A 22,779-nucleotide genomic window follows, 5' to 3' on the forward strand; every position below is an offset into this window, starting at 1 on the left:
GTCTGGATTCACATTCCTAGAGAACTGTCCTGATAATTGTATTTCTTCTGAACGACGCGAAATTATTATTAATTTTTACCAGACTGGTCTAAAAAATATTACTTGTGTGCGACAGCACAGTTTGGACGCCTTTATTTTATTAGCCGCAAATTTAGCCAAAATATTGTTTGGAAATAGATTAAAAATACTGGACTTCTCTGAGTTGCAAAACACACTTTGTAATTTGTATTTTAACAGAGTTTTAATATATATATATTTTCCGTAATTGGGAGCAGCTCCTGATTTTGTTCAACAAAAGCTATCATCACATTACAACTGTTTGTAAATGGATGAAACAAACAATGCACTTCGCCGAGCAAACTATCATCGCCTGCCTAACCTCTCACGTCCCCGTTCCAGCAACAAAATAAATAAATTTCATTCTGCATTTATCAAATAAAAATAGTACAAATAAAAAAAAAAGTACTATTCCCCAATAGATAAAGATATTAAACAGCGAACGTGTAACTTATGCTTACATCTTTTATCAACTGGTAAACTGGTGAGAAAGGCTTTGGACAGAGAGGACACAAAAGCACAAAAGGTATTTCGATGACACAAAAGCACAACATTCAACCACTTCAGTCATGCTTCTCATCTATCAATCTTAAAGGTATTTCGAGTAAATAAGGTATTTCCACTAACATGTACTGTTAACCTAAACGAATAAAAGACTTCAAATGGCTGACCGTTTAATCATAATCATCATGCACAATGATTTTAAAAGTGGACACAATATATAAAGCAATAACAACATGTACTGCAAAAACAAATATCTGTTCGTATAGCAGAGAGGGTCGGTCTGCATTCATCTGCCCTGTTAAGATAATCCATCCCCTAAGCCAGGAATTGCAGCTTAACCAACAAATATGTGCTTAAAACAACTTCATATTAAAGATTTCAAAATATGTGTTAAGGTAGAAATTTTGGGGAAATTTCTAATAATTTTGTGCTTAAAACAACTTCATATTAAAGATTTCTGAAACCTATCTAACTTTCAAAATACTTAAATAACAAAATTGTATTAATGTATAAATAACATAACCTATTTCACTACACATGACCATGAAAAAGTGTCTTCTATAAGAGTGGCAACTTAAACACAAATTGTACAGTTTCAGCGTACAGCTGGGAATTCCAACCGTAAACCATGTTTTGACTTGTCGTTCATCTAGCAACCTTATAAATTTCCTAAAACCCTCCAACAAAGATTTCAGATCTACTTTTTATTTTTCTAAATCAAAAGATTTCATGATATGCAATATATGACAAATATAGATAGATATAAATTTTCTTGTTATTACAACTTTATATTCAAAATAACTAAAAAATATGAAAAATACAAGAATTGCTAGAGGATCACTGAATTACCAAAATAGAGCAACACAACGCACAGAGCTTTTCTAAATAAGGGAATCCAGAAGGGCCATATTTTAGCACCCTTACCTCTCTCTGCGAAGCAACAGAGGTGGATATCTCAAACCTGAACTCATTAAGCCAACCTAATAAGTTATAATATGAGAGGGACCTGCAAGGAATATGGATCGGAACATGATCAACAAATCCTAACCCATTGATTGATCCTGCTGAGCATATGTTTCCTTTATTGTCAACTTCAACCTTATTGAATCCTTTTGTTTTTTCTTTTTGCAAATAAAATAAAGCAAATTATTCCTTAAAATACCGACCCGACATAACCCATTTTGTCCTACTCGATCCAACTCAAAACCCATATCGGTCAGATCCAGTTCAACGAATCCTGACCCATTAGACGGTTGGTCCAACTTATGGATGCAGTATACATTCATTATCCCATCTGAACCTGAGATGATCAATAATACCCAGCTTTAGCAGATAAAAAGGTTGTTTCCATGGTTTGAACAACTAACATCCAAGAAACTGTAAAGTAACCTACCATTAGCACTTAATGCTTGCCTCCAGATAACTAGATTGTTATTCTTTGAAACACTATATCAGTTGATAAGCCAGATTAAAGCAATAATTTCATTAAAAAAACATCATACAACTGGAACATGGATGGCATTACTAGAGGAAGAACCTCAGTCCAACGAAAAAGAATGTTAGTGTTATTTTTTTGCAAATATTTAATAACAAATGGAGCTTTACTTTTGAATGCTAAGAAAATATGACTTAAATCCTCAAAAATAAGAAGCAACACACAAGCATGCAGGCTTGACCAAAAAGCATGTGTATTAATTAAAACATTTGGTTAAAAATTGATGACATCTAACATTACAAAACGAACTTCTCAAAACTTATTTAAATACAATATCATTTTTTGTGGTAAAATCTACTAAATACATCAAAACATCTTTAGCCATCATGTGTGTTTATTATATTCCCAAGGTGATTGTTCTTCGTATATGTCTCCATTATCATCAATTTATTTTCCCTAAATTAAGTTGTGCGGAAGAAAAACTTTTATCATAGATAACTGCAAAATATAGATGGACACCTTTAACCATAATAGGCGGTTAAAACACTCATGTGACTGTTCCTCAACATGCATTTCCATCATTGTCAATTAATTTCCTCCAGGATGATCATATTGCACATTAGAGCGGTGATCAATGTAACCATGACACAGTGGATATAAAAGCACCTTATGACAGGAAAACCAACAGCTTGAAGAATGAATCAATGGCAAATTACCCGGGAGCCTGATTGCAGCAGATAATGTCCCTCCAGTTGCAATTAAATCATCAATGACAAGGGCTCGATCCCCTGGCTGTACAGCTCCTACATGCATTTCCATTCTGTCTGTACCATATTCTAGGGAGTATTCCTCAGAAATAACTTTCCCTAGTAAGCAACATAAATGGTTAGCTATTGTTTGCAACACACTTCTAACAAGAAAAAGATGCAAGAGAACAACATACCAGGAAGCTTCTTTGGCTTTCTCATAGGAACAAACTTCGCTCCTATAGCTAACGCAATGGGAGGGCCAAATATGAATCCTCTTGCTTCGACACCTGTTCAAACTATAGAAATCAAACTGAGGAACAACATCTTAATGCAAGTATATTTTAGTGGATATAATTATGCGTTGTGCAGTAACAGATGAACAAGAAAAGACATGATCATATTTATACACTGACAATATCAGCAATTAAAAAAATATATGATTAAGTAAATGAACATATTGTACAATAGAATTCAACTAAAAAGGGGATCTGACTTTTATTCTATCTAAAACAAAGAAAAGAAAAGAACAGCTTGTTGAATCAAAAGTTCTGTCACCAACTACTTTTGTTGGTCCCTCCAGTATCCACATCATTCATAATCAAGAAAATGAGGCGACAAGCAAATGAATGGTGAAAAGAATGCTTAATTTCCAAAACATTCAACATCCATAACCGTCTAGAGTGGCACAAAAGGAGAAGTAATCTGCTTATCCTAGAAAAGAACCTAGAATTTCCTAGGCTTCTACCCTTCCAATCTTGGGAAACGTGATGGTCTGCCTTCAGAATGTAGCAATTCAGCCTCACTCGATGTTTTTCTAGTGTTCGAATTCGTAGATTACCCCATGTCATTCTTATCTTGAACATCTTTAGGATGTAAACAAGAAGAATAGTGAAGGAAGCATATGTTCATGCATCTTCCATGCCCTTATCACAAACGAAACAGAAGGTATACAGCAAACTTCATTGGCATAATAAAACTAGATTAAGATTTACTTATAAGAATGCTGTGAACACGATTACCTGCGATAACCGTGATCTCTTGATCTCTGTACCTCTCCACGAACATATCGATGGTATCCCTGAACGCCTTGGGATCGAGCAGCAGGGTCGTGATATCTTGAAACATGATACCTACACCCACACTAAACCCATCAAGAACAGCGAAACCCGCAACCGATCGCCCCAAAACCCCGATCTCCAACACGGGGTTTTCAAGAAGCCCACTAAGGTGCCAGGGTTTCCAAGATCCGTGAATTACCAGGCTTGGGAAAGTCGGGAATGACGCGTATGGCGGACGCGATCCGCGTCAGGCGGTAGTCCTCACCGCCTTCGGAGGCCATCATTCCGACGAGAGCGACGGCGGCGGCAAGGACGCGGGGGAAGGGGGAGTGGGAGTGGGAGGGGGAGGGGAGCGGTTGGGGGTTGTTGCGGCCACTGTCGTGTGAAGCGGGCTTATAAAATGGGGCTTGGAATCGGGTCTTTTCCACCGTCCAAGATCATCCGATACCGGTGCAATCGGACCGTGCATCTGATGACGGATCTGTAATGGATCGGATCCCCAAACCCGGTACTCGTCCGCTCCGCGAAGTGGGGCCCAGATCTTGCGGGGTCATTTTTGTTGTCATTCTACACGTGTCATTCACCTGCCTTGCGATTGAAGATTGCTGCGGGCCCGACATGATGTAACTCTGACACGGGCTCGAAGGATGAGTTATATTTATGGACGGGTGTGGCGGTAAGCAAAGCAGTTTTTATGACTGATGTATGAATGTACATTACATCATACGTACAAATAACATTATATTGTTATGTTTCTTGTGATACATTAGGTGGACCGGTCGAGCATGTGTTTCGCTCTCATCCCGTTGTGTTAAGGGAAATAAAGCAAACACGATCGGAGGATGTATCTCTCTTCGCCATCCATCCTACGTAATCCCTCACGACATCCGATCGGGATCCGGTCCAACATCTGCTGCGTTGGGAACACCCCTTTCCAGCATCTGAACCATGCATCGAAGCCGCCCCCACCGTTTCTTGGAATTGCAACCGTCAGATCGAGCAACCGCTCACCGCTCATGGACGCGATCGAACGGCGGATCCAGATACAAACCTCATGCACCGCTGGCCTCGCTCTCACAACCCCATGGCCTCGGGCGGATCCTCTCGTCTCTCTCGCTCGCTATATACAGAGCAGGGAAGGAGAGTGTCTTTGTGATCGTTGTCGGATGAGATATCGATAGATAGAAGATGAGCTGCAACGGTTGCAGAGTACTGCGGAGGGGCTGCAGCGCCACCTGCATCCTCCGGCCGTGTATCCAGTGCATCGACGGCGCCGGCGCGCAGGCTCACGCCACCGCCTTCGTCGCCAAGTTCTTCGGCCGCTCCACCCTCCTTTCCTTCCTCTCCTCCGTCCCTCTTCCCCGTCGCCCCGGTGTGTACTGCTCACGTCTACCTGATAGAACTCTCTTATCGTCCTAAAAGACTGGAACTAAGCGTCGCTCTCCTGCAGCTGCCTTCCGATCCTTGCTTTACGAGGCGTGCGGCCGAACCATCAACCCCGTGACCGGCGCCACGGGGCTGCTGTGGACCGGGAACTGGCACCTGTGCCAGGCGGCGGTGGCGACAGTGCTTGGTGGTGGAACCATTCATCCGCTGCCGGAACTGGCCGGCGCAGCCGATGCGAAGGAGCTGTACGAGTATCAAAGGAGAGGGGTCTCGTCCTCGTCGTCCTCCTCCTCGCCACCACCGAGGAAGAGGAGAGATTATGATGCCAAGAGACCTCCCGCTCGCGAGCTGTACCCGATGCCAGAGTCACCAGATGGCGGCGGGGTCAACAGGCGGCGGGCGTCGACGCCATCGGCAACGTCAGCGAGCTCGGTGACGACGATAAGCGAGGGAGGATGTGGAGATCAGACCGCAGCAGAGACGCCGACGATTCTAAATCTCTTCGTATGAGGACGCGTGGCTTCTCAAAGTCCCGTGTGGTGATGAAGATGGTCGAACATCACATGCGCACATCAATCAATGTTTTCTAAGCTGTAGTGTCTTTGTTATCTTCTGATCACTTAATCGTATCATGAAAATTTGATTGATCGACTAGTCTTTATCAGTGACACGTCCTTTCGTATACGTAGATGGCAAGTATCTGATACCTTATCGAACGTCAATTTGTGGTTATCTGAACTGCTGATCGAGGTAGATGTGAGTTTATTGGCATTTCCTAAGGTAGATGTGCATGTGTATGTAGTTATCTGAGAAGAGTTCGTCGCCGTTGTGGTAATTGTTTTGTTTGGTAAGAGTACAGGTCGATCACGCCATCGAGTACGCACTCAAAAGATGTCAGTTTTTTGGTTTTAGTAGCTCATTGACATCATCTACGTAGCCAATCGAACATGTTTCAACGTCACAATGTAATGAAACATGCTGCATGCCGGCGACTGCCGTCCGATCTCGGGGTCGGGCTTCCGCAGCATCTCCCGCAGGACGTGCACGTCCTCAGCCCTGTGAACACAAGCAAAGCCAAGAGTCGTAAGGTCATCACGATTCCAGCTCCGCGGAGAAAAACTTGCCCAAAGGCTCATCGTCTTACCGGCCCTTCGGATGCCGAGACGGGCGGCGACGCCGACCGGAACTCGCCTCATGGGAAGCACCACCACTCCATCATCAAACGTCTGAAACACGCTGCTTGATCTCTCTTTCCTTCTCTGTAACACAAGATGATGGGATGTGGTGGTGCGGCTGCGGCTGCGGCAGCTTCAGCTTTGGAGAAGGGTCGAGAGAAGGCGAGTGATGGGGACATGCACGGTGGCAGTGTCCGCACACGTAGACGCCGCGTTTGGCGCTACTCGTCGGCGATGTTGCCGCGCGCGGTTGGAAGATTTTGCCGTGGACCGACACGAGCGACTCGTTTTGGATGCCGCCAAAAGCGTCCAGAAGCGCGTTTCGTGCGCGCGTCCTTACGGGTAGCGTGTCGCCATCACAAGTCATACGTGGACGCCAGAGAAGGCATCCAACGGTGGTTCCCATCATCGCTAAGGGGATTTCGACACGAGTGAAACCAAGATAGCGGATCACGGAATGCCACCGGATAGCAGAGCGTCATACGCGATTAGAGATCATGCTTGGGCTATGATGCTTTCAAAGGTTTGTTTATACGTACGTGTCTTCGAGCCGATGTGTGCTGATCGGCTGCCGAATGCATCGTATGGTAGAAACTCATATAACTATATATATAGCTCTCGGGAATATTTACTGTGCTAAATTTAAGCAACCAACAAAAATACTGTCCTAACATTCAAGAAATTCCCATACAACATGCAATCGCCTAAAAGTATATGATTAGGAATCGACATATGTATTAAATAATTAACTCATCTGCCATGGGAAAAACAAACTACAGTAACATACATGGCAACAAGGTTACGGCAATCAACCTTTCAATCCCTTCAGGCGTATTGAGCAATCTACCGACGATAATAGCTTTGCTCGGCTGGTCTGAACAACAATTCACGGATCTTTCATCAGCTGATCAAGTGGCTCCAAAAAATTTTCCCTCTTGATTCTGTCAAGAGGATCAACTCTTCCTCTTTTTTTTTTTTTACCCCTTTCCCTAATTGTTGGCCAAGTGAAATTGTCTTCTTTTTTTTTCCCATCACGTTGTTTTATACAGTAACAGGTAAATGCACAAGGAACAAATATTGAGAAATCTACACTGCAGATTACTTCTCAGTTTGATCTCTAATCCACTTTGTTGCTACCCATTTCTCTCCCTTGATCACGGGGCAGCTACCATGGAGTGATGTCTGGAAAGTAGAAAAACAGAAATATAAGTCAAATTCTCAGCATCATAATAAACTTTTAATCCCTTTTTCTTTTCTTTTTTTGCATGTATAACCCGGTTAAGTTGCATGTTATTGTGTGCAGTCAAGTTACCATTTGATCGTATGGACCTCGAAACTAGATTTTTTGGACTTGTACCTCTAACATGCATCTCAAGTCATAATGTTCCACTACCTAAGGTTAGCTACATAGATTTTCTTTCATCGTTGAATTATGTAGAAAGCAATATTTTTATTTTGATTCAAAATGTTTATATTTTATCTATAACTTCTAGTAAAACCTTTTAATGCCTCCCTCCGCATCTCCTCGTGCCACTCATACTAATTATCCTACCTCGTCTATACTAGTTATATTTTATCTATAGCTTCTAGTAAAACCTTTTAATGCCTCCCTCCGCATCTCCTCGTGCCACTCATACTAATTATCCTACCTCGTCTATCCACAATAGCTATAGGTCTTCTTAAAATATGCCCACATCCCTAACATATAATTTCTTTACGAAAAAATCATGATGTCACACCAGAAGTTGTATTGTTGATATTTCATACTTGAATAGTCAATTTTCAAGTATTGGGCAGACCCAGCTGCAAAGATCATACTTGAGAGTGGCACAAATAACACTTGGCAAACATAATAAATGCTGAAGTTTGATAAAGTTTCATTGGAAAACACACAAAATTGACAAGCATGAGATGATTCCCTATCAACACAGAACAAAACATAAACTTTGAATGCTGGAGAAGTCCCTAACTGATCAAATAACACTGCACGAATATTATAAACATAACAGTGTATGCTCATGCAAAGCAGTTCCTTTTGTTATTCTTTATCTAGAGTTTCAACTCTCAATTACACCATCATCCCATATATTTTCCTGTAGCTTGTTTAGACCTTTATATATGAAATACAAAAGTGAATGACAATTTGGCCCGTTATCTGGAGAAACCAGAGCTGCTGCTAATGCCATGTAGAATTAGAAGTACAGGACAACGCTTAACTGCCTATTGCAAACAGATAAATGCACTTCCTACCACAAGCACATTTGATGAAGCCATCGAGAGAAATGAACCGAGGGAAAACTAAGGAGAGAAAATTAAAGAATACAAGAAGCACAAATTAAACCTGTTCGTTTGAAAATAATATATTGAAAAACAACATTTAGCAAACCAAAAACCAAGTCCATTTCTGATATACTTCTCAAGTTTGCTTGGCTGTAGTTCTTGATTACACTAGCTTCCATCATACACAAGTTGCTCGAGTGATACAATGCAAGTTTGACCTGTTAGTGAATATGGCATCTATGCTAACCTACTGTCACGGACAAACTTCTAAACAGGATGTTTGATGCAGTGCTTATATATGTCCGTGTCTTTTGGTATGTTCATGCTTTGTACAGCATGTAGAGGGACGGCCGAAGGCTTAAAAGTCTCATTTTAGTTAGGTTGGTGACCGCTTTAGGCGTGTAAATAAAGGTTGTGTCATGTGGACACGTGTGAGAGATTTTCGATCTATAATGGACCATTTTACCCTTTGTTGTGCAATTGTTCAGAGCTTCTAAAGTCTGTTTGTAATTTGCATTGTCTATGAAGTGTTTTCGGAGATGTTTGCTTGTAGATCCCGAGTAAGGCGTTTTCTCTATCCTGTTCTCTCTTTTGTGGGTCCTAAGAGACCATGGGAGGATTCGGGGAGGCTGACCTTTGCGGACGAACACGCAAGGGTGCCGCACGACTTAAGCAAAACCAGCTAAGTCCATGACAGATGGAATCAGAGCGGGACAAGCACTCATAGAAACACTTAGTATGCAAACGTGGGGGACCTAGCGGGGCTGCGTTGAGGGCAGTCAGCACACGCGCGACCGTTTAGGGGAAAACGGGCATGGAGATATAGGGAAAAGGAGTCGCTCGGAGGAGCGGGCATCTGAGATTGGCATTCAGAGGAATGGCCAACCCTTCGCGCAAGAGGCATCACGAGAACAGACAAGCTTGGAAGAATATGAAGCGCACAAAGGTTGGGATGGCTGAGTTTGAGCTACGACTCAACGTTGACAACCATACTTGATGGTGCTCAAGGCAAGCGAGGCGCTTGGTAAAGGATGAGACCATGCAAGGTGGAATGAGTTGCTCAACGACCAAAAGAGTTATGCAAAGCTCACAGAGGTGAGGGGAATTGCTAGCTCGAAGAATTTGGTACTCATGCATGGGCTTGTATGCGGACGATGGAATGTTCGTGGCCATCCCAAGGCGACCGAAACTCGGTGTCATGGAGCATTGAAACTTTCTCTTCGGCATGTGAAGGATACGTCCGTAGGAGGCTGAAGTGTGCAACGAGTTCAGCATGTTGCTAGGCCTTGAGTGGTGTAGCGGGGGCTATATTGACGTGGAGTCGCAATCTAGCAAGGGCGTTTGCAGGAGGCAGAACAATGCACAGTTTGTTTAGCAGATCGGAGTAGTCCAAGGGGATGGTGGTCTCTGAAACGAAGAGAGATGTTGCTCCAACGGGACAGTTATCCAGGAGGGATAAGTCCCGGCTCTCCAGAGGGAGAATCATGTGGGACGGACCTCACAAGTTGAGGAGGAGTACCTCAACAAACAACAACTCCACGAAGCTCAATGGACTGAACAAGTGGGGAGGAGTCGTCGCATGATCTCGCTTGAGAGAATGCATTGGTGGATGCATTGCGAGATCAAGTGGAGGAGCAACCCAAAGTAACACAAATGAAGGCACACTTGGAGTCAATATGGAGATTAGACTCAAGGGAGGGCTGACCCATGGAATGGTGGACACGAGGGCCACCATCAACTCAATGCAAAAAACGAGGAGCGGAACAACTTGGGTGTAACTTGGCGAAGTACCTAAGCCGCATGAAAGGAGACAGCATAGAAGATGGAACATAGAGCAGAGGCATAGTGCTTTCCTTGGACAGAGGTCAAGGACATGAACTCTTGCAGAGGCATGAGCAAGATCATGTTGTTCCATGGGTCATTCATTCTGACGGAGCGAACTCATCTTGCATGGTGCCAAAGACGAAGGGAGCTTCTGGGCACATGCACTTTATCTCGGAGGAGCATTTGATGGAGGAACTAAAGCGACTCAATTTGCGGAGGCGAAGTTGGGTTCAGAAGGCCTTAGCACGGGGCAAGAGGACGCAGAGGCGAGTACTCTTGAAGAATATGCCACAGTGTTGCCATTCAAGTTGCTATAAAGGAAGCGGTGCACAACGAAGATTGTACTGGTATGGGTAGAGGCTCAGGATCCAGACAATGGTGCACTAATTGCAGCGAAGTCGGGGGACTTTAGGAGCTACTAGGCGACGGACTGTCCTAGAGCAGTGCTTCTTCTTGGTGTGACCCAAGAGTGGGTGGATGAAGGTCGATTGCCAAAGGAGCGAACAAAATTGAAGGTGGAAGAGACCCTGCGATGTATTGGCAGAGGCCACACATGAAGGGTTCACAATTCGAGTTCATCACACAAGGATCAGAATGCAATAGAGATGTCACCAGGAGGCGACATGGTGCAGTGGATCGTGGTGGAACAGTTCGTGGCAATACGATACACACAACCTAGCCCTGTGAGGGACTAGATCATACGGAGGTATGATCGGGAGCTACTGGAAGCTCCACTTCGGTGAACAACACGACGACAAGAAGGGCTATGGATTCAAGGAGTGAAGGCCATGTTACCGCAGAGGCGGGTCTTCCGTGCGTGTATCGAATTTTGCATCAGATGAAAGCCTTGGTTATCAGCATATGGGGGCTGTGTTCCACAAAGGGAAAAGTTCGAATGTAAGTACCAGTGAGTCCCATGGGAGGGACTTGATCATACAGCGGTATGATCGAAGCAGCTGAAGAGTTGGACTGCTCCAAAGCTCATATTCGCTTAAGGGAGCCCGACAAGTCAAAGGACAAGGTCAAGTAAACGAACATTGCTACCAAGGAAGCTAAGGAGAATATAATCGGTGCAAACCTTACAACATGATGGCAGAGACTATGCATGAGAGTTGCAGTCTGTCTTTCCATCGACCAAAGGGAGCTGCTTGAAGAACACAGAGGTGTTGAAGTAGGGGGTCGAAAGGGGCGAGGAAGCGACGACGAGTCCAGAGGGACTTAGCTACCCAAAATCAAGCATAAGATAGAATGGAGGTGGACTCAGAGGAGTACCACAGAGGCATATCTACTGATTGTGAAGAAAATGGATGTAGATGCGAGGCGACGGATAGTAGTGCCATGGGCATGGCAACGCCATGGTACCGTAGAGGCGGGACTTCCGTGAAAGTCATTGATCCCTTGCTCTTATGGAGGGAGAGCGCTTGTTCGTGAAAGGGGCCGAGGAGGTGGAGCATGCAGAGGCAAACTCCAAGTACCGAGACAAGGCTGAAGGGCAGAGGCCAAGAAACTTCGTAAGACCGATGTCAATGAGTTTCTCATCAAGATAGCCGAAAGTGAAGGACTTCGGGTCATGCAAGAGTGCACGACCAAGGAACGAAGTAGTCAGTACGCGGTGCTATACCTTCGCTACTCAGGGGAGTAGGCGGCAGGGTTGATGGAGAAGACGGTACAATCCCAGAGGCGACTAAATCTATTAGAGAATTACTCCAAGTTGGGGTGAAAACTTCCTACATTCCAGAAGTTCGATGGCATTGAGAAGGTGAATCATAGTAGCTAACTCAACGCAAGGAGTGCAAACACTTCAAGTGCTTCAGAAGTGTGAGCAAAGAGCAGGCGAAGGCTAGTAACCAGCTCGATGCATGGAGTACAACCTCGAGGAGGCGGGCGAAGTCAAGTAACCTTTGCCTTCTCAACCCTTAAGAGAATGGGCGAAACCGAGTACCCCAATTCTCTTATCTATCCAGCAGAGGAGCTCTGCACAAGTTCAAAGACCCTTCGAAGATAATGGAAGATAATAGTTGTCAAATCCTCACCAACGGTGATCAGTGCTACTGAGAGTAGATTGTCCGCTTCATTTCCCAACGAAATGCCAATCGAAAACGGAAATGATGCGAACCTACTTGGATATGACAACTAAGTGAAAGAAGAGTCAATGAGCAAATTTTGTAGAGGAAGGACCCAAAACTTCAGAAGTTTGCGAGACGATGCTCGTTAAAGCTTCAACAAGCATCCACCCAGTTCAAGCAGCATGAGGCATTTGAGAGACTGGCGCAGTAAGGATGGTCTTTTCCTTCATTTGGAGGATCCGCAGGAATCAACAAGGATCAACACAACTCAACCAACCCCACACCAGAGTCAGAGTCATTGGTGAGTTGAAGCAGCATGACAGATCAAAGGTTCGACTACTCAAAAATAGCAACGGAGAGTAGCTGGGAGCCAAGAGGCGCATTGTAGCTGGAGCAGAAGATTGAAGACTCAGCAAAGGCGAGGAGGTGCAGTGTCGGCAAAAGCTTCAACGAGGACGTCAAAGGAATAAGTGGGGGAGAATGTCACGGACAAACTTCTAAACAGGACGTTTGATGCAATGCTTATGTATGTCCATGTCTTTTGGTATATTCATGCTTTGTACAGCATGTAGAGGGACGACCGAAGGCTTAATAGTCCCATTTTAGTTAGGTTGGTGGCCGCTTTAGGCGTGTAAATAAAGGTTGTGTCATGTGGACACGTGTGAGAGATTTTCGGTCTATAATGGACCATTTTACCCTTTGTTGTGCAACTGTTCAGAGCTTGTAAAGTCTGTTTGTAATTTGCATTGTCTATGAAGTGTTTTCGGAGATGTTTGCTTGTGGATCCTGAGTGAGGCGTTTTCTCTATCATGTTTTCTCTTTTGTGGGTCCTAAGGGACCATGGGAGGCTTCGGGGAGGCTGACCTTTGCGGACGGACACGCAAGGGTGTCGTACGACTTAGGCAAAACCAGCTAAGTCCGTGACACTACAGTGCATAAGCTAGCAAGCTATTCGGGTAAAATAAAACCTTTGAGCATGATATATTCACATTTGTCGAATATAGCTTCATTAATATATGGTGCATATTTCATGAGCTCATCAAAGTAAAGGTGATTACAAGATAATGATATGTCTCACAGTCTTTAAAGGCCATAATTTTTTTTTTAAATTGGGGTTCTTATATTTAAAAGGATAATAATGACTTGTGCATGTGTTGGCCTACAATTTTTATCACTAAATGCTACAATTTTATCATATAGCATAAAAAATTAGTCAATAATCATAAAAGAATGAGATTCTGTAACTTACTGGGTCAATTGTCCCATTTGTAAACAGAGAATAAAATAAGAGCCCATCTCCTTTGCGTGGTTTCACCTTCAAGCCAATGCACTTCTCATAATCATAGGCAATGTCCATATTGGATCCATTCTGTTTGTAGTTACAAGAAATAATTTAATGCAAAAAACAAAGATAAATTAAAACACTAGACAAAATAATGTTGTTCAAGTCACAACAAATTTCAAATTGTTTACCTCATAAGGAAACATGGTTTCCCCTCCTTCCTCAACATCCGACAAGTACAATAAAAATGAAGCTACCTGAGAAGTTATTAACCTTAGGAATGAGGAAGGTGGAATTTTTATACTATAATCCCAATTAACGAAATGCAATACAAGAAAGGAATAAACACAAAGAAAATTGAAACTACTAGTAGCACTTGTTTAAATATAAATGGCGATACCATCGAAGAGAGAGGACTTAAACTATTGTTGTTTATTAAATCACACATCAAATCTTCAATAAACTTCAGACTTCTTGAAATAGTATACTTCAACCTCTAAAGTTTATTGAACTGGGGCAACGCGGACTGTCATAATTTTACACAAGCTTCAGAACTAGCCCTGTCAGACTTGAGCCTTTTAGAACCTAAAATCCCCAGGTACCATAAGCAAATTTCTCCTTTGTCCAGCCAGCATACTTGTGTTTGTATCATTAAGCAACCATCTGTCAGATTTGGACATTCTTGGACCTTGTGCCTCAAAAGTATGCAGGTTAATAACTGCCCTCACAGTCAAGGTCAATCATCAACCTCTGACAACATAGGTTGCAGAATGGGGTCAGCATATTAGAACCTTTCCGGTTTAAGTTTGATCTGTAAATAATTTGATAATTCCTCTATCACTTCAGAAAAATGAGATCAATTTGGGATTTTATAAGGCTAGTTCAGAGTTCTTATGGCTCATTACTTCTATGTGATCAAAAGAAAGAGATCTAGGATACTGTTTGCAGCGAGACAGCCAACTATGCCAATGATGACAACAGGATCATGATGCCTGAGGTAACAACTAACGAAGGAACCAACATGGGAAATTGGGAATAATTTGTTGTCCTTTTTTTCCTCTAAGTCCCTTTACCTATTTCCTTTCCTTTTCTTGCCTCTTAATTCTCCCACTAACACACCTGTGTGAGCATTGCATGTCAGCCTGTGCCAATAGCATGTACTGTGACAGCCACCACTGTTATATGGCATGCTGCTAGTAGAGTAATCCTAGCGCACAGCAATAACCTTATATCTTACCTAATTGTTCATCCATATTTCAAGCCTTTCCATTATCATATTAACAACCTACCTGGAAAATAGTTCCTTTTGTGAATACATGTTCTGTGCTCAAATTTGTATTATACCTTTCGACTTATCAACAACTGACATCTCTTGATCATCAACCTAACCAAAACAAACTTTTGAGTTTCATGCCCTAATTATCCATTATAACTATAAATGGCAAAGCTATCAAAAATTGAAAAAGCCAGGAACCAGCATTTGGCCAGTTCAGACTCCATTAATTAGGTCATCAATATCTAAAACCCATACTGGATCAGAAAACATATCAAGATAATACCTTTCTTCTGCCACCAGCGAGAAGGCCGAATCCTACCACAGCAGTGAGAATGTAAGATAAATCTAGAGTTCATCCATCAAAATTGGCTAACACATTCTGTGGCAAATTAAAGCTAGTCAAATACAGACCATTGGAAGTTGTCATGGACAGTATGAATAACCCAACCTTCCGGTTCAATCATTCTAAACTTAATCTAACCTTTCTAAAATTTTAGATCCAGGTAGAAGACTCATTGACCCAGCTATCATGGCTAAAGTAACATTCATGTTGCAAATTTTGTTGGTATTAATCACGATGATGAGGTCAATTTTCATGAAACATAAAATGAGCAGAAAGACACTACCATTTATACCATAGTGTCCAATGTTTATAGGTTCAAGTCTCAAGTCACCATTGTCGATATGCTTCAGTATAAGCAAAGGAATTCTGGAACTTCTAGGTCAAAACAAATCAATAACTTCTAAGTTTAAAATAACTCCATAGAGATGTCAACACCAGCCTACTACATAATCTGACATGCATTATGCCTGATCAGTTTTTGATTAATGATAATCGACTAATTAAACTGTTCAATATTTTCACATCTGCAGAATCAATACTCAAGTTTAAGAATGCAAAATTTAGACAGGGAAATATGTGACTATGCATTGCTGATAAGATTCTTGTTAAAATTATAGACTACCACAGCATAGTTTGTTGTGGAAAGTAGTGAGATACATACTCTTTGGCTTTTCTGAGGGCCATATTCAGCAGGGTTGAATGCATCATAGTGAGAAGCATACCTCTGCCCAATCTCATAGCGCAAGATGTTAAAGGCCTGCAACATGATGACCCATATCTTGATGTCATCCCAAAGTTGTGAAGTAACTAATTGCACCCAAAAATAATTACAGACCTATATATGTTAAAATATAAAACATGTTTTTCAAGTTGCATAATGTTATTTATTACTAACCAATAAAATTATCATTTACCAGATAATTGTGGTCAAGTAATCAATGAGCTCAATTGCTTAATGATGTTTATTCTATTTCTTGTAATGCAATCACAGACACAAAATGTTTGACTTCTAGCCATTGTTAAGTTATTTTTCCCTTGATATCAAGTATGAACTTGATAATATAATTTCAAATTACCATAAAAGCCTTGCCTAGCTATAGAGACAAACATGTCACTTGACAAGCTGAATATGTTTTACTTTAAATAGGACTTATTAAATCGGCTAAAATGCTAAACTTACTTAATCAATTAAGAAACGTTGAACTATATGAGCAATACCTCTCCCTGCTCTCTCGGAATCATTGTGGCCCTAGCAATCTTCTCCTCTATCTGGCCCAAGACACCACTTGAATCTTCAGATGCACTTATGAATGTGCCAGAACTGTTGTCAGCATCAAGAATAATAAGCTTTTGCAGTGCAGAGAAAATCAAAATCCATCATTGAAGAAGCAAGGTACTGCATTTGAAAAATGATAGCCTAAGTTGCATTTTGTGTGGCATATAATCATGGGTATAAGACTGATGGAAAAATAGCAACAAGATGTTAAAAGAGAGTTCAGATACCTTCCCAATAATATAATTTAGACCAAGACTCGTTTATACATCCAATATTCATTAGAACTCAGGGTTTTCCTTCATAAATGGGGACTAATAAGCTACAGAATTAGATGCTATTTGTCATTCATAATGACCTGTGTAGCCTATAATCCTACGCATACATGATTAGTGTACACTTGTGTCAAACTTTGGCAATGTAATTATAGGTGCCATGAGGTCCATGACCCAATATCTGTGCTCAGTCTATCCATCTTGAGATTTGTCTGCAACACAAATATTTCATCTTGACATCTATGATACTCAGTTTGATGAAGAAGATATTATTGATACCAGAAACTTTACCGCATGAATATTAGATATCAAGATAATTGAGCAGAACTACAAAGAAATAGAGGACATATAATTTATAAAAACAAAAGTGAACAAGTGCATAACAACACTTTTAACTCTCACGTAAAGGTTACGTCAGCAAGAAAAGATTCATGACCCAAACCGAAATAGTCGAAATAAAAACTTATAATGAAAATAGTAATATATCACATGTGATGCTAACAAGCCATGGATTGTGAAGAAGAACATGCAACCAGAAGAGGGAAAACAAATGATTTTGAACGTAATCAACATTAATGTTTACATCAGACATATGCATCAATAACAAATCAATTGGGTAAACATAAAACAGCAATACACAAAGAAAAAGAAAAACAGGATGATGGAGTAAGGTCCACCACAAACAAAATACATTTATAAAATATGACACAAGAAACTTAATGTCAAAATAATCGTCACCTTTACTGATTTCACAACCTTTGTCATCTTAATGAGTATTCTAAATACTGAGTCTAAACATCAATAATCTTCTTGTTACAAGGCAACAAGCGAATGTATATATTCTTGAATCCTTGAAAGGAAATTGGTAAGAGGCACCTTGTTCTTATTCCTTGAGTATTCTCTGCAGTTTCCCCGTTCCGTAAAGCTAATGTTGAAGGCCTAAGCCTAGACTTAGCTTTTTGTACAATTGTTTGGCATTGTTCTGCTGTGGCAAAATTTGGAAAATACAATGCACGAGGTTTCCAGCTCAAAACCTGCACACAAGCACTATAAAACTAGTATTTTAAATCCCTAAAAAGGTATAACTCACACTATATGGACAATTATTGCTAATCCACATGATGATGTCATATGTTCATTGTAAAACTTATATAACAAAATGTTAGTTTATATAGCATTACTCATACTCGTTCAGTTCTGGATAGAATACAACTCACTAAAATACATACATTGAAATTACAAACTTGTGTAATTTTCTGGAGCAAATTTTTCAGCATAAATATCATCTCAGGTGTTATCTTTCTGTTTCGCTTGCTCCCTACCGATCAGACACATTGTTCTGAAAGCAAATGAGTCCTATTTAAGTGACAGCACAAGCTAAACCACTTGGTGCAGACCACAGAATTTGGAGAGTTTTTTCTTTTCACAAAATTTTTAATTTTCTCATGGCAAACATTGCAGAATATTAAAAACCTATTAAACCCACAACATCTAGTGACTTTGGGAGACGGAGAACTAAAGAGAAGCAGAATAGTTTAAATCTTCTTTTGTTACTTCAGAAAACTGTGGTAGAAGATGACAAATGGTGCCAATAACTGCAACAGCTCACCGTCATGCCCTATAAATGCATTTTTTGTGTTAGAAACTCCTAACACTGTCATCTACGTCCTTTCCCCAAACCTACCGTGAGCATCTGTTGCACCGAGCATGCTGCAAAGATGGCTCGTGCCTGCTCATCTTAATTGCTTAATGATTTGTCCATGTGGAAAATCACCAACATCTTCGCCAATAATTAATTGCTTAATGATTTGTCCTTTGTCGAATCAAAATCATCAATATATTTGACATGTTTTGGAGGTTTGAATTAGGCGCTAGCTTTGCTACCATAAAATTTAGATGCAAATCTAATACTTCCCCGATAATAGTCTTCGCATATAATGCCTAATGGTATCGGTGCCCAGTCTTCATCCAAGACACAAGATAATTGTCATTGGAGAATGAGCCACCGGAGATGACTACCACCCCAGGTGCTCACCTTAAATTGATTATAGTCATATAGAGTAGATTTATTTTCCTCTTTCACGAATAAACCATTAACAATTTTATCTCAAAGAAAACATATTCTAACGAAGTCCTAAATTAAAATTCAAGATCTACGTATTCTTTAAGGTATAAAAATCTAGGGTTAGAAACATAAAGACAATGGTCGAAGAGGTTGCCGAAAACCTGGAAAGGGATCAAAGACGGGGTAGATTCCCCGGTCTTCCCGTGGGGCATCGGCGACCGCTCGGGATCCTCATCGTCGAGCTCCAGCAGCCGAGATCGGGTAAGGCGACCCCCGCCGGAAGGATCCTGCGGGCCAAAAACTCAGGAGGAGGAAGAGGCGGAGAAGATGGATCAAAGAGGAGAAGAGACCGACCTGAGAGGGAGAGGAGATGAGAATGGAGACGAAGAGGCCGGCGAGGAAGAAGACGACGCACAAGAGAAGGGCAGCGGGGAGCCTTATCTTCTCGCGTGCCAACCGAGATACTAAGGGCGACCTGGGCCCTCTGTTTCCCTTCATCGCGGCGGCCGAGGTGGGATCTTTCTCCCGGTCTCTTCGGAAGGAAAAGGAACGAAAAGGCGCGTCGACAACGAGAGAGAGAGAGAGAGAGAGAAGAGAGAGAGAGAGGGAGGCGGAGGACGAACGAAAAGAAAGAAACAAAGGGTCTCTCACATATCGTTCTTTATCGGGTGTCACGACATCAATATAAAGCGATGTCACGGTGCCAAAGTCTTCCTTTTATTTTTATTTAATTTTCCTTTTTTTTATAAATGGTAAATAATGAAGAAGAAATTTAATGTCCAGATGATAAAGCCAAAAGCACTTTCCCAATTAATATCCATTTGCCAAAAGCACTTTTCTCACACACACACACACACATATATATATATATATGTATATAGGATACAGAAAATTCTGGTCTTCTACGTGTTGCAGTCATGCGCTCACCGGCTGCAATTCTTCGTCAGCAGTGCGCCAAGTCGAATCTTTTCCGTTCTCGAGGGAATGGGGAGTGGGTTCATCGATATCTCCACAGCCTCCCCCGTCTTAACTCCCTCCGTCGCTTTTCTTCCCCCACAAGTTCCCTTTTCTCCTTGCTCGCGCCCTCGTCGTTTTCCCAACAACTCTTTCTGCCCCGCCCCCTCCTATTGAATACTGGAAGGAGGAAGGAGGGGCAGAGTGACAGGGAGAAGGAAAGTGCGTTCTTTGCATGACGATAGCTTCCAAGTTCTTCTACTGCCGGAGGACGTCTGCCTCCAGCAGGAGCTCGGAGCAAGAGCTGGATCGCGTCAACGCGGATCGAGACCGCCGCCTTCGTCGTGACCGCCGCAGCAGCCACGAGGAGCGCCGGCCTGATGGCCCTTCCCGCGCTCGGCAGCTCCTCCACCCCCGCTCCGACCGAACGGTAGATTTTCTCAGTCGGAATAGAACAATTTGTAGCTGTTATTACTTGGTGTTGGGGGTTTCTCGTTGCAATATAAACTAGAGCAGCTCGATTTCCCCAATTTTTAAGCATAAATCTTGAAACAGAAGTACTAATTTTCCTTCTGCTGAGAAAAGATCGATCTTTTCGGTCAGAAGATAGCAAGCTACTCTTTCCATGTGTCTAAATGCGAAGGATCAGATCACAAGACACTTTTAGTGTATTTTAGAGAGTTTTACTCTTTCTCTTTTACTGCTTCACTTACCTTGTTTTCCTGTCCTATAATTTTTATTGATTCCCAAAAAATTCACCAATTTAATATGTAATTGATCGAATGATTGTGATCATGAACATGCTAGTGATTTGAGAACTCCTAATTTGTATGAAAGGAGAAGAGGCATCAGGTGACAGGCATATCACCTTGATGTCTAAACTTGGTCAATCTTCTTTCTCAATTAGTTATCATCGAACAGTGGTTCTATGGTTGGATGATGTTGCCCCTATAATGAAATTTTTGGGTTCTGATGCTTACCAATAACTAAGATCGATTTTTGCCATATGTGCAAATCATGGCTAGTGGCTATCGGCTAACTGCGATTTCCCATCATTGTTCTGAATTCATACATTAATATCTACTATTGTTTGTTTCATAATACCTTCTAAGACAAGATTCTTAGTACCTGTACTTTTAAACTTCTGATACTGCAAACTGTTTAAGGTAGCACTTACGAGCTCATCTTTGTTGCACAATTACTCAAGTTAGTTATCTTCTGCTAAATCATAAATATCCTCATCAGCAATATCTCTTTACTTTCCTGATAGAGCTATAGTAACACTGGACTAGAAAGCTATAAAATCATGGAGATGGAAGAATCTTTTGGATGTTTGTGCCACTATCATGCTGATTAGCAAATTTTTGGGTCTTCTAACCTATGTCATGTCACACTTTTAAGGTCACTAAAATGAGGAAAACTTGTCTACTATAACATGAACATGTTATAAGAAAACACATGGATATTATAATTAGACATGGGAACACAACTAGTATTAGCAACATAAACAAGTATAGAGAGAAAACTAAGAATACCTCAATAAAAGATTATAAATAAAGATTTGAATTTAGGATATTGCCTACAAAGCTTAATTGACGGAAAATCATCCATGTAGTTAACCCTAAAAGATGGGACATTATAGCTTGTGTTGCACAAATTCATCCTTCCCACAGATTTTTCATGCTGTTTTCAAACGGCATTTTTTTAGTGATATGGAAGCATTTGTGTTCGCACCCCTGTTCTCCGGCTGTTTTCACTATTTTGCTTGATGTAGAATCATCATCTGCGCAAGTACAGGTCACTTTTCTCTTGGCAAAAGTTTAGGACTCTTTAAATCATATCGATAGATAACCAACCGCATGCAACCTTGGCACTGGCAGCCACATGAATCGATTGGACCGAACAAAAGCACTAGCGAACTTGAAGAAGGCAATAGCAGGAATCATCGGTATGCATCCGGTAGAGTTGTTCGGTCGTCGAGAGTGCTTGGAGACGAGTTCCATGATCATCTTCCTGATTCTGTCCTGGAAGCTAGAACTCGACTTCAAGAGAGACTGAAAGGTGTTCATCTAACGGGGAGCAGGTCATAAACTCGTTTTATCTGTATGTTCTGTGAATTCACTATCGATAAAGATAAAAATCTTCAGTGTAGACTCAGATTCTATAGACTCACAACTAGCTGATGGCTAATTTTTGTTCTCTCACCAGGCAAGAGAGCCAAGCCGCAGACATCTCTGATCACCCTCCTGCTGAAGTATCGAACGCGAGTAAATGCTATCACTGGAAAACTGCAACCGCCTCCGATCAGCTGAAACCCGGTGATCCAGCTGCTGAAATTATATTTCAAGCAGAGCAGGTATCATCTTCCGGTGATATAAACAAAAAGCCATGTGTAGTCGGTCATCGTCTGAAGGATGAGCTGTTCATCGACACAGACGGCGATGGAATTCCTAAAGGGTTACTCGAGTGTTCTATTTGTCTGGAGAAGTTCTCGGAGGGGGAAGGAGTGATCCGACTGCCGTGTGGGCATATGTATCATCATGCTTGCTTAGAACCATGGATGCAGGCTCATCAGCTTTGCCCATATTGTCGAGCAAGTGTCGTAGGCTGACCATAGAACAGAAGTCAAACTTTTTTTATAATCCAAAGCGTACGCTTGTCTGTTGTCTTAAATAATAATAGTGTAGTGTAGTGTAGTGTAAGTCTTGTTATGTGTTGGAATGGTGCTGTAGCTCTTATCGACGGCATGCATATAAATAAATCTATTACTTTTAGGT

General features: G+C 41.7%; 4 protein-coding genes across 6 annotated transcripts; 2 read left to right on the plus strand and 2 right to left on the minus strand.

Moving 5' to 3' along the window:
* Positions 1 to 226: 226 nt before the first annotated feature.
* Positions 227 to 4,179, minus strand: LOC135671909 (adenine phosphoribosyltransferase 1, chloroplastic-like). Of its 3 annotated transcripts, none has more exons than XM_065180297.1 (5): positions 4,003 to 4,178; positions 3,765 to 3,875; positions 2,940 to 3,032; positions 2,713 to 2,862; positions 227 to 422 (listed from the first exon to the last, which is right to left on the minus strand). In XM_065180297.1, exons 1-5 carry the CDS (start codon positions 4,085 to 4,087, stop codon positions 418 to 420), a joined length of 444 nt encoding a protein of 147 aa, XP_065036369.1. In that variant the 5' UTR covers positions 4,088 to 4,178; the 3' UTR covers positions 227 to 417. The 3 variants fall into 3 exon arrangements, with proteins under 3 accessions (XP_065036369.1, XP_065036368.1, XP_065036370.1); XM_065180296.1 differs by lacking the exon at positions 227 to 422 and adding an exon at positions 725 to 1,861 and having other exon boundaries at positions 2,713 to 2,856; positions 4,003 to 4,179; XM_065180298.1 differs by lacking the exon at positions 227 to 422 and adding an exon at positions 725 to 1,861 and having other exon boundaries at positions 4,003 to 4,177.
* A 735-nt stretch (positions 4,180 to 4,914) lies between these two features.
* Positions 4,915 to 5,836, plus strand: LOC135671910 (LOB domain-containing protein 37-like). The gene is made up of 2 exons (XM_065180299.1): positions 4,915 to 5,175; positions 5,254 to 5,836. Exons 1-2 carry the CDS (start codon positions 4,992 to 4,994, stop codon positions 5,697 to 5,699), a joined length of 630 nt encoding a protein of 209 aa, XP_065036371.1. The 5' UTR covers positions 4,915 to 4,991; the 3' UTR covers positions 5,700 to 5,836.
* A 1,241-nt stretch (positions 5,837 to 7,077) lies between these two features.
* On the minus strand, positions 7,078 to 19,699 carry LOC135671914 (probable prolyl 4-hydroxylase 9). Its single transcript, XM_065180301.1, has 8 exons — positions 19,403 to 19,699; positions 19,210 to 19,335; positions 17,860 to 18,017; positions 16,654 to 16,756; positions 16,097 to 16,192; positions 14,008 to 14,073; positions 13,784 to 13,903; positions 7,078 to 7,546 (listed from the first exon to the last, which is right to left on the minus strand). The coding sequence occupies exons 1-8, from the start codon at positions 19,544 to 19,546 to the stop codon at positions 7,463 to 7,465; spliced, it is 897 nt and encodes a 298-aa protein (XP_065036373.1). The 5' UTR covers positions 19,547 to 19,699; the 3' UTR covers positions 7,078 to 7,462.
* Positions 19,700 to 19,965: 266 nt separating this feature from the next.
* On the plus strand, positions 19,966 to 22,776 carry LOC135671915 (probable E3 ubiquitin-protein ligase RHY1A). Its single transcript, XM_065180302.1, has 3 exons — positions 19,966 to 20,432; positions 21,883 to 22,085; positions 22,211 to 22,776. The coding sequence occupies exons 1-3, from the start codon at positions 20,238 to 20,240 to the stop codon at positions 22,611 to 22,613; spliced, it is 801 nt and encodes a 266-aa protein (XP_065036374.1). The 5' UTR covers positions 19,966 to 20,237; the 3' UTR covers positions 22,614 to 22,776.
* Positions 22,777 to 22,779: the final 3 nt, after the last annotated feature.

Source organism: Musa acuminata, chromosome BXJ1-4 (assembly GCF_036884655.1).
Source record: "Musa acuminata AAA Group cultivar baxijiao chromosome BXJ1-4, Cavendish_Baxijiao_AAA, whole genome shotgun sequence".
NCBI lineage: Eukaryota > Viridiplantae > Streptophyta > Magnoliopsida > Zingiberales > Musaceae > Musa > Musa acuminata.